The following is a 12,112-nucleotide window of genomic DNA, read 5'->3' as shown; positions in this document are numbered from 1 at the left end:
TGATGCATGAATACAATTTGGAGATGTCTATTGTTAAGCAGCTGCCCTGGCAACCCTAGGTTCAGTGAAAATAAAGTGTTGTATCTTTGAAAAAGACATTACAATTAATATTCAAATATCTGAATCATTGCTAATAATATCTACATGATAAAATACTCTGTTTTCCTTGCTGTGATATGTATATACACAATGCAAGAGAACTGTAAGAGTTAACTCTTCTACGGGATCTGCATGTCATTCCCCACTGAGCAAACATACAATATTCTTTTTGTTTTTTTAAGTAGACCATGAAAATATTCTACTTTACATTGCCATCAGTCAATAACTTCCCCGTTTGTGTTCCATTAAGCCTGAACTACCTCGTCAGACTGAGATTCACAGATGCAAGCTACTGTCTACCTATGGTGTCGATAAACTTTACCAGGCAAAGCGCAAGTGCAATGCTTCCCAGGACCTTGATATAGATCTGTTTGAGGGGGAGATGGTGGCTATTGTGGAGTACAAGGACCCTTTGGGAAGTACTAGCAGGTGGTTTGTGGATACAGGAAGTAAGTAACAAAACGCTCAATGAAATATTGACTTTCTTTTGTGTGAACATCAGCCTGTTCCATGCTCTGAGCACAGTGGTTCTCTTCTTACTAAGCAACTAGAAATATGGTCCTTCTGTCAGTGCTGAACAATAAACATCCTCTGCATATTTATTTTTACAGCACCGGAGCAGATTTCCTGGTTTCAGTATAATATGATGCAAATAAAGTAACCCTTTCCTGGGTAAAGCATGAAACTTGTAAATGCTCACTTCAGTCTGTGGGCCAGATGCACTCAGCTTCGAAAGTGATAAAATGGAGAGTGATAAACAGCCAGCCAATCAGCTCCTACCTGTCATGTCACAGACTGTATTTGAAAAATGTCAGGCAGGAGCTGATTGGTTGGTTGTTTATCACTCTCCATTTTATCACTTTTGAAGCTTAGTGCATCTGGCCCTGTGTGCGATATGGAAACAAAAGAGTTAAATACTTTGAACTTCCCCGGGAAGTGCTGTATGGAAAACCTGCCGTTTGGAGTAATCTACACTATAGAGTTTTCCTAACACATTTAAGCACTACCATTTACAGGTTACAGTAGTTTTACATTACTTTTTCCACCAATATATTTCCTATAGACAGGAGCTCATTTGTGTCCTGCAGCTCTCGGCACTTTTTAGATACTTTGGTTATTTTTGCTACTTTTCAAAATATTTTTCACATTTTCCTCTCTGCAGCTGAGTAAGCGATTGGATAGTGCAGGACCTTTATGCCCCTTTCACACACATCGGCAGCCGCTGGGTGGCGAAACCCTGCACGGCCAAGAAGCCGAACAACTGGGTGCCGCTGGGTGGCGAAACCCTGCACGGCACAGCTTTCGGCCGTGCAGGGTTTCGCCACCCGGCAGGAGCCAGAGCGTGTGAAACTGCCCTTATGGTGGAGGTGAGGATATACTACATACCAGGCTTCCCTACTTTTAAGAAGCACAGAGAGGAAACGTCATCAAGCCCCGCCCCCAGTACTGAAAATCCCACAATTCGTGAGTCTTTGAGGTGAGGACGGGGCTAAAATGATGCGATTTGCGTTTTTATCCCCCCCCCCTCCCCCCCCCGAAAAGCCGTGGATCGTGGTATTACAATACTGAGGCACCTAGATGTAGCGGGGTATAGGGATCTGGCGGACTCCGGGAGGTTTGCCCACCTTTCTGGGGGGGTTGGGAGGGGAACCTGATTTTTGGGAGCCTCCCAGCCATTCTGGAAGGGTATACAGTGCTACCCAACAAATAGATATGTGAAGTTGGAACAAAAAAAGGCCCTACATTAACCCATTCAAATTATACCATTGTAGACCCAAACACCAAGACACTAACATAGATACTAGCCAAAACTGTGCCTCTTTCATGGTCCACAAAGTTTAACTGTCAGTAAAGCCAAAACTAGGATTTTCGTCACCTGGAGTAATTTGGCTCTGCTCCGTCTCCCCCACCCCTGCATGTGGGTATCACATTCAGCACCAGGGGCATGTGAACATTTAGGGACAGTTTGAAGATATACAGTATAAATATGTAGGAGCATACTTCACTACATACTTACATATTGACTGTAAGTATGTATGGGGCATTACATGGCTATTTCTGTGTAAATATCTCCGGTGCTGACCCCTAACACTGTAACAAGCTTCTAACAGACACAGAAAACCTACCTGTTCATCAAAGCAGGCCCTTGGTATTCATCACTATGCTATAATAAGTACACAAGTTACCAACCATGAATTTTGGTTATAAGTTTGTAAAAAGCAAAATACAGTGGTACTTGAAAGTTTGTGAACCATTCAGAATTTTCGATATTTCTGCTGATATTTAACCGAAAACTACCTTAGATTATCCATTTTTATTCCTAAAAGTAGATAAAAAGAACCAAAGCACACAAATGAGACAAAAAAATTAGACATGCTAATTTTTTTTTATTAAGGAAAATGGTCCAATATCACATATCTGTGAGCGGCAGAAGTATGTGAACCTTTGCTTTCAGTATCTGGTATGACCCCCTTGTGCAGCAATAACTGCATTTAAACATTTCACCTGTAATTGTTGTTCATTCCTCCTTAAACAGCTTCAACCCTGTTATGCTGGTGTGTTCCCACCCATCAACTGCTCTCTTCAGGTCCTCCCACAACATGCCAATTGGATTAACACCAGGATTTTGGCTTAGCCACTCCCAAACTTAAAATGTATTCTTCTTTTACCATTCTTTGGTTGAGGTGCAGCACAGGGACAGATGTCCCATTAATGATGACAAGTTGTCCTGGGCCAGATGCAGCAAAAAGACCCACCTCATGATACCACAACCACCACCGTGTTTCACAGATGGTATATTTTTTATGCTGTAATGCAGTGTTCTCCTTTCTCCAAATATACCATTTCTCATTTTAACCAAAAAGCTCTATTTTGGTCTCCCATGTACAAAAACCATTGGGCCTGATTCAGACCTGATCGCTTAAAATCACATAGTTGCCCAACCAGAGTGAAATCCGTCCTGTGTTAGCCTGCAAATGGGCTGCAAAAATATTGCTGCCACTGCGAATAGCTGCAAATCCGTTCGCAATCACTCGCCATGGATGATTGCATGTAAATGCATTCATTGTGTCCGCCAACACCACCTCAGCTGGCAGAGTTCCACACCTTTTTATGCCCTGACCATAAAAAAACCTTTCCGTCAGAGGCTCAAAAATCTTCTCTCCTCTAGTCTAAGATGATGATGTCCATGTGTCCTGGTCAATGACGGCCAGGTAAAGAGAGTGCCTGATAGTTCCATATATTGCCCCCTGATATAATTATACATGTAAGCATGTCTCCTATAAATGTCGTTTCTCAAGCGTAAACGTTCCAAATTTGACTAATCCCATTTGCTGAACTTTTTCGAGTTTTATAATGTCCTTTTTGTAGTGTGGAGCACAGAATTGCACTCCGAATTCCAGAGGAGGCCTAACCAATGTCTTGTAATTTGGCAGTGTCGTCCCTAGCTTACATGCCCCATTTTAAACAGGCTAGTATCCTGTTGAGTTTAGTTGCTGCTCCTTGACACTGAGCACGGCACCCCAGTTTGTTATCAATTTGCACTCCTAGGTCCTTTTTCAGATGTGATTCTTCCCCCTAACTGTATCTCATTTATATTGTAGGTAGCACACTGGTTACGTCTCCCAAGATGCATGATGACCTTACATTTATCAACATTGAACCGCAATGTTCCAATAGCCTTCTGGCTATGTGATCTTTAGCAAACTGTAGATGGGCAGCAATGTTCTTTTTTGAGAGCATTGGCTTTCTCCTTGCAATCCTGCCATGCACACCATTGTTGATCAGTGTCCTTCTGATGGTGACTCATGAACATTAACATTAGCAAATGTGAGAAAGGCCTTCAGTACCTTAAAGGTTACCTTGGATTACTGGGAATTGGGTATTGCAGGTCCACAGACCGGGCACCAAAGAGTTAAACTTCCGGAGTGCAGTAGGGAGAGGTTCTTCCTCCCCAATACCCAGCATGCCCCAGGACAGTCAGTTTTTCTCCTTGGTGCCTCAGGAAAGGGCACACTTTTTAGGAGCAGGGCATTTTAGCCCTGATTTAACCGTTATTATTTATTAAATTTTATTTATCTTTACTAACTACAGGCTGCAGAAGCGTTGTTTCACACAGCGTGCCCGTCTGCAGCATTACAGCCGCGCTGTGCCGGGTCTCTGACCTCTATGGCCAGATGCCGCAGCGCCTCCTCAGATATCAGGAGAGCCGTAACAGTGCCAGGAGTCGGATGTAAGGTAAACAGACTCCCTCCGGGGGACCCCCACTCTACCTGTTTGCGCCAGTTTACCGTTGGCAGCAGAGGCAGCGGCATCGGTCCCAACAGTGGGGACTCCGATCATTCAGACTCCCCTCTAGGCCATCAGAGAAAGTTATACTTTCATAAGGTAGTCTCTGGGTGGCTCCGGACAGGGTTTTTCTCCTGCCTTCCTGCTCTACACTACCCTGCATCAGGTCATATGTTCCCCTTCCTCATCTCATTCTGTTGGTTGTTGGGATATAGATGTCTATATATAGGTTTTATTTTGTTAATCCCTCTTTACCTTCTCACCTCATTTGGGGATATCTGTTGTAGATTGTGTCTCCTCTATTGTCTACTTGGCCAATTGTATCAGTCAATTGGATCCTGGTTAAATCTCTCCTGGCTGCATAGAACCTGTTCCTCTTCTGCAACAAGGACCAGGGTTGTATTCAAACCTTTTTCTTTTCCCAAAGCCAGGCGGCTCCTTCCGCCTTATTCTAAACCTTCTGAACAGATTCCTGTAAGTCTCCAGGTCCAGGATGAAGTCCCTCAGATCTATTCTGCATGCTCTATGGAAGGACGACTTCCTGGCAACCTAAGATGTGCAGGATGCTTATCTGCACATTCCAATTCAGAAGGACCATCAGAGTTTTCATTGTTTCGCCATCCAACAGCGTCACTTTCAGTTCCAGGCCCTGATGTTCAGTCTGTCTTCGGCCCCTTGTGTTTTCAAGAAAGTGATGGCAGTGATGACTGAGACTGCAAGGCATCCTACTACTTCCTTATTTGTACAACCTCCTTCTGATGGCAGACTCTCAGGACACCCTTCATGAGCACATTCAGCTAACTTTGTCCATCCTTCAGGCCCATGAATGGCTAATTAATTGGAAGAAGTCCAGTCTCATTACAGCTCGAAAGATGACTCAGCCACTAATGCGTTTCACTGTTACAGGTACAGTTTTTTTTTTAAAAGCTGTGCCAGTGAAACGCGTTAGTGGCTGCAAGCCTATTCCACTGCCTATTGCCACCCGTGGGGACCTAATTCCAGTTGTTTACCTCACACAGTGGGACTTCATCTCTACACCTTCACCAACGAAGAGGACATCGCTGCTATGCTATCCTAAATTGGATTAACTCCTTAGGTGTATACAATTGGTAACTATACCACTATTTGAGAACTTCACTGGAGACTTTGCCAACTAATGTGGTTCAATCTTTCCCCATTTTTACATCCAAGTATGGCGGTGTACATAGGAATGGATCCCATTATCATCTATTATGAAGTTTGGCAATCTGATGTGTAATTTTTAATTTCCCTTATCTTTTGTGTTATGTATGTTTATGTGCACCATTAAATGTATATTTTAATTTTTTAACTCCTCATTGGTATATTAGCACTACTTTTTTTCTCTTTTTTTGCTGTGCATCTTCTGGTTTCAGCCTGCTTGTACTTCAGTATTTACTTCAACTCTTCATTGCGGTTAATCGTCTGGTTCCACTCCGGTTGCACTTTAGTACTTATATAAAATCTTCAATCCAGTTATTCTTATGGTTTGTACACACGGTCGATTAGGCTTGCTATTCAATCCCAAAGCAATCAGATCGCATCGGGATTGAATTGCACAGCAAGCCATCCGACATGCATGCGATTTGGACAATATAGTGCAGATCTGCATTATATAGTCATTGCAGCCCTGTCTATCTAGGTTTCGATTTTTGCTGCTTCGGGAGCGCTCATTGGGATTGCAAGGTAAAAAACTTGAGTGATCTGCATGCAATCCTGATGCGATTTTGACTATATAGTCAAAATCTCATGCTGATTGTACCCATGTGTACACACCTTTAGGGCTCCAGTCTAGATAAACTACAGGTTTCAGTCCAAGGCTCCACTCTGGTATTCTTCTGGTCTCCAGTACCGTTTCTCTACAGTTAACATTCAAGTTCTTGATCTGGTTAATCTGGGTTCTAGTTTGGTTATACTGCAGTCTTCATTCCAAGGCTCTAATCCAGTTATTCTTCTGGTCTCTAGTCCAGTATTTATACAGTTCTCATTCAAGTCCTTAATGTGATTATTCTTCTGGTTTTCAGTCCGGTTACTCTTCAGTCTTCTATCAAACCTTCTGTCTGGTTACTCACCCACTTGTTATATTCATTGCAGCAAACATAGACTCTCATGTCTCCTGACCTGTATACCACTAGAATGCCTACGTGAATTCCAAATTCTTCTGCTTTAATATGTATCTTCTTTTATGAGTTAAAGGTGGATTAAACCATCATCTTTCCTCCATTCTTCATTTGCCACTAATCATATCCCAGATACCAGCTAAAGCCAAGCATGACAGTGATATTGGATAATTTTCCTCAATAAAAAAAATAGCACGCCATTTGTTTGTTTTGGTTCTCTTTTTTATTAACTTTTAGGTAGTTTTCTGAATGGTTCGTAAACTTTCAAGGGCCACTTCAAATTATACCAATACATGGCACATAATCATGTTATGGGGGAAATTTACTAATGGAAAGTTGTAAAAAATAGGTGTATTTGTATCCAGAAATACACTTATTTTTGACATTTACTATCCCGAAAATACGGCTAGACGTATTCGTATTGATAGCACATCAATACGACTACGAATTGCCGTATTTTTGGGATAGTAAATGTCAAAAATAAGTGTATTTCTGGATACAAATACGCCTATTTTTTTACAAATTTCCTTTAGTAAATTTCCCCCACAATGTCTAGCAAATTCCTCAGTGTTCACCAAGAACAGCAGCAAGGTGGGATGGGTTTCACTTCAGGTCCCAGCCTTCAGGGTAGCAAATGAGGAAAGAGGGACACTTGATGACCTAATTAAGTTAGTACCTTCATACAGGTTTCTTCTTTCCACGATGAACAGTTCTGTGGGCATCCATTAGCTAATTCCTGACCAACCTGTGGCTCTCCAGCTATTGTAAAACTGCAATTCCCAGCATACCCTGCCATAGCATTGCTAATAGAGAATGCTAAAACTGTGGCAAGGCATGCTAAGATTGTAGTTTCACAACAGCTGGATAGCAACACATTGGCCAGGCCTGCACTAGAACTACTGCATTTCATATATCTACGAGTACTGGTTGAAAAGTAATGAGACTGAGGCTCTAATTTTTATTTTTCAAAGTAACGTCCTTCACGTTCAACTCATTTTTCACAGTGTTTCAACAATTATTCAAAGACATGCAGTAGATTGTTTTGTGACATCACTTTTCATGTTGCAACTGTGGCATTTTTGCACTTCATCATCTGTTCAAAACTTCTTCCAAAGCAGTTATTTTTTCAGGTTTGGGAATGCCCAGAAATCACAGGGTGCTTAGTAGGGCTATATGGAATTTGTTCCAGTGCTGAGCCATTAATTTCAGTCAGTGCTGCCAATGCAACAGCATCAACATGTGGTTGGGCATTGACTTTAAGCAAATGTGGGCTTTCCAAATTGGTACTTGGACCTATGATGGAATATACTTTTATCCTTTTGGACTATGCACCTATTTATCGTATTCACCTTCTGTTTCAGTACTGCAAGGCTATGTCTATTCGTCTTTCCTGAAGCCATACAACCCTGGAAGACAGCAAAAAGATTCATCGGACAGCGCTTTCTGTGATGAAGATTTTGATGACCTCAGTCTTTTTGTCTCATCTCGGCCTCCTCGTGACAGAAACAGCAGCGTATCACAGGGCAGTGCGGGAGACAGTAGCCCATCCATAAATGGAGACGATGAGAAACATGACATTATTGAATCCGATGCAGACAATTGGCAGAATAGTGAAGAATATCATGTAATTATTTTATGCCTTCATGTGAATCTATTTTGATAAAAACAAATAATGTAATTATGCATGGGGAAGTATGCATATAATTACAGCATTCGAAAGTCATATAGCATACTATCAATATTTCAAGGTAATGAGGTAAAAGTTGGATACTGTCATTGCCACTCAGGGTAGCATGGAGCTGAGATACAGGGCAATTAGGAATATAACAGTCCTATTCATGATATACAGAAGACTAGGTCGCAGGTTTTCAAACTCAGTCGTCAGTACCCCACACAGTTCATGGTTTCCAGGTTACCTGTGGATTAAAAAAATGTAACATTTGGTGATACACAGTGCTCCTGCCAGGTGACCTGGAAAATTGTGACCTGTGTGAGGGACTGAGGACCACTGCCTAGGTTATTACAGTCATCACAATGTCCCATTACTTAGGGACCAGACTTATAACTTGTGCTCATCACATGATTTTCTATTATGGGGGGAAAATAAATATAATCAAACATCAATCTATGAAAATGAAAAGCCAGAGAGCCTTCGGGGTCTATGCTTAATAACAGGGGGATTTGAACATACCCTCTCTGCTAGTGCCCACCTAAACCTAACCCCAGCTTCCTGCAGCCTGACCCCCCCCCCCTCTTCTAAGTACTTAAACTTAACCCCCTTCCTCGTACCCTAACCTTCCCTTGGTCTAACCCTAAGTCCCCCCACAAGTGCCTAAACCTTACCCGGCCTGCCCCTAACCTGCCCCGCATACTCACCAATCAGGATGACGGTTGTCGGCATCCTGAATCTTTCAAAGTTATGGTGCCTGTCTTCTGAAGACAGTTGGGATACCAGTGTAGGTATACTGAACACCAGCATCCTAACCACTGGCATGCTGAATGTATCACCTAGGACATTATATAGACCCTTTAATACAGAAACTAAATAAAAATTATGATTTGATATTTATCATGTCTAAACATTATAAATATAAGTTAATTTCACCTCTTTAATATGTATTAATAGTCCTATCACTAATTACATGAGTGAAAATAAACATTTACATCACATTTATAATCACTCTCCATTTTATTAAATCCAATAGAAGAGCTGGCAGTAAACACTTATAATAAGAATAATATACTAATTACTACTTGCTGAGGTATTGCAGCATTAGTAATGTGTGGGGAAACAGTACTACAGTATGTAGAAAGTCCTGAACATAGTCAGGCACACAGTGCTGGCATACTGGGATGTCCTTGCCTGCAATATGTGAGTATCTGTCCACCACTGTTTTCCCAGCCACAGCCATAATCATCATCATATCATCATTTAGTATCAGAACCTCACCCCATGCTGGGTGCACAGGGTCCACCATTTCTCTACAGTGTCTGCATGCCTCAAACAAGCAGGGAAATCTGGCTACACGCCCACAATACTCCCATGTCACTAATACAAGATGGTTTTGCTCCGTGCAACCAGTCGCTACCCAGAAATGCCCATTTCACAGAGTGATCTTTCTGACTGCACATGGGGGGCTATTTTGGTCCACTCCTTCTGGCAAATTCCTTCTTAAATGGACAAAACCATGTGCACTGCAGGGGGGGCAGATGTAAAATGTGCAGAGAGAATTAGATTTGGGTGAGTTATTTTGTTTCTGTGCAGGGAAAATATTGGCTGCTTTATTTCTACACTGCAATATAGATAAAATCCAACCCAAATCTAACTCTCTCTGCACAAGTTACATCTTCCCCACCTGCAGTGCACATGGTTTTGTCCATTTGAGAAGCAATTTGCCTGAAGGAGTGAACCAGAATAATCCCTATTTTGTCAATCTTTCATTCTTGAACGCTCTATGAAAGTGCAAATGAGCTAAATTGCTACCTTGCCGGGTAATGGAAATCCTAATTTCAGCTCCGCAAGAAGCATTTCTTTTTTGACTTATGTATGACTTACAGTAGAAACAGGCTCTATATGTAAAACTAGTGAATTTTGATGTAATTGCTTTGTAATTGGTCAGCCCCCGATGTTATCACTTCTATTTTGATTTGGAAATCTCACCCCCTAGTATACATTATTTTAAAAGCTATTAGTTACCTTGAATGTCTTTCTCTTATATTATATCACATGTCCTGCTGCCCAGAGATGCCCATACACTAGTATGATTTGGCAACTTTTCACCCAATTCTGAAATCAGGAGGAGAAATCAAAAGTGGCCAAATCGGATGTTTGACATCCAGGGGGTGATTCTGGTTGACTCGATAAACTGCGAATCTGCCAACATACCAAGTCATTGTAACGCCACCCCACTGCCCAGGCAAACTGCCCGTCACCGTTTCCCCTCGCAACCATATAGACACATCCCCTCGCATGTGCCCACAGCTGGGGAAATCATTCGATGGTTGCCGAATTATCTCCCCTGTTATCGCAAATATAAGTCAGTAGAGACAATCCCATGGGAACACCCAGCATTTTCATGGGGACACCCATGAAACATTGGGCATTCAAATGGGCGACACCCATGGCTACCCTACATCCCCCCCCCCCACCCCACACCCCTCCGTGCGAACGGGCTGTTCGTAATCAGCGTTTGCGTCTGCGCGTGAGCCAGAATCAGCCCCCCCCCATCCGTGGCTCGGTCCAGTGCGCATGCGATCCTGCTGCTCAAAAAGGTCCTGGGTGGCACAAGGAGGATCAGCTGGCCATACACCCCTGTGAGAAGTATTAGTAGTGTATGGCCAATTTATGCCTGATCCCAGAACTCCTCTGTGACCCATAATATCCATATGATTTATAGGAGGGAGTCTGTTATCTGATATATATATTATGTGTGTATTGTAGGTCTTATAATTGGCTTTCTGTATATTTCAGATCTTCTATGCTGTTTATGCATTTGAAGCTCGGAGTCAGCAGGAACTCACTCTGGAAGAGAACCAGAGGGTCAGAATAATTAAATTCTGTGACCTGAGTGGCAATAAGGAGTGGTGGCTTGGAGAGGCTCATGGCCGGAGAGGATACGTTCCAGCTAATTATTTGGGGAAGATGACATACGCTTAGCATTTCCGTTTTAAGGGCAATGAAGAAGCATGGGTTGAATTTGGAATGTATTTTTCCTTTTCTAGATGCTCCTGTGCTATACAATGTGAAGGATCTATTTTCTATGTTCGCTTATTGAAAAGAGTGGCAAAACAGACAGAAGTCATGTGCACACAGGCCCATTTGCAGGCTGCAGGCTTCTCTTATTGTAAGTTCTACGGAACATAGATACAGTTTTGTTTAAAGCACTTATAAACTTGATCTGTTTGTGATTACCATAATTGTTGGATTCAGATGTACGCTGTATACAGCTATATATACTAGTAAGCCCGCTCGAAGGAAATGCTTCGAAAGCTAGTAAGGTAGCTAATGTAAGAGAGAGAAAGAGATGTAGTTTCACTTGCTGCCAACAGATGGCAATGTTTCGGTGACACACAGACACCAGACATATATATATATATATATATATATATATATATATATTCTATTTTAAAAATGCTTTGACCAAAAAAACTTTATGCGGGTACTATGCAAAAATAATGCAAATAATGCAGTTGAAATTTTTTTATCTAATATTAAATGTATATGTATTCTCAAATATTCAACCAAATGACACCTGCCCTTCTCTGCCGGAAAGCTTTTCCTTTTCTCCTCTTATTACTTATATCATACATATTTTGTAGCATCCATGAATGTTAATCGGGTGCTAGTCAATAGGCTGACAAAGGGCCAGATTCTCTAAGCTTCAAAAGTGATAAAATGGAGAGTGATAAACAGCCAGCCAATCAGCTCCTACCTGTCATGTCACAGGCTGGGTTGGAAAAATAACAGGCAGGAGCTGATTGGCTGGCTGTTTATCACTCTCCATTTTATCACTTTGAAAGCTTAGAGAATCTGGCCCAAAGTGTTGATACAGTTAAAATGTTGTAGAGTCATAATGGAAATTCTGATC

The 12,112-nt window shown here is 41.9% G+C and overlaps 1 protein-coding gene across 1 annotated transcript in view; it reads left to right on the top strand.

Annotated features, from left to right (window-relative positions):
• ARHGEF38 (Rho guanine nucleotide exchange factor 38) overlaps positions 1 to 11,540 on the top strand; it is a 109,679-nt gene extending 98,139 nt beyond the window's left edge. The window contains exons 11-13 of the mRNA XM_083178834.1: positions 350 to 548; positions 7,886 to 8,148; positions 10,996 to 11,540. Coding sequence (XP_083034960.1) covers positions 350 to 548; positions 7,886 to 8,148; positions 10,996 to 11,181 — 648 coding nt within the window. The 3' untranslated portion in view covers positions 11,182 to 11,540. The remainder of the gene's footprint in view (positions 1 to 349; positions 549 to 7,885; positions 8,149 to 10,995) is intronic.
• The last annotated feature ends 572 nt before the right edge of the window (positions 11,541 to 12,112 follow it).

The sequence above is a fragment of the Crinia signifera genome, chromosome 1, assembly GCF_055691185.1.
Source record: "Crinia signifera chromosome 1, ASM5569118v1, whole genome shotgun sequence".
In the NCBI taxonomy this organism is placed as follows: Eukaryota; Metazoa; Chordata; class Amphibia; order Anura; family Myobatrachidae; genus Crinia; species Crinia signifera.
This window is presented reverse-complemented; position numbering and strand designations above follow the sequence as displayed.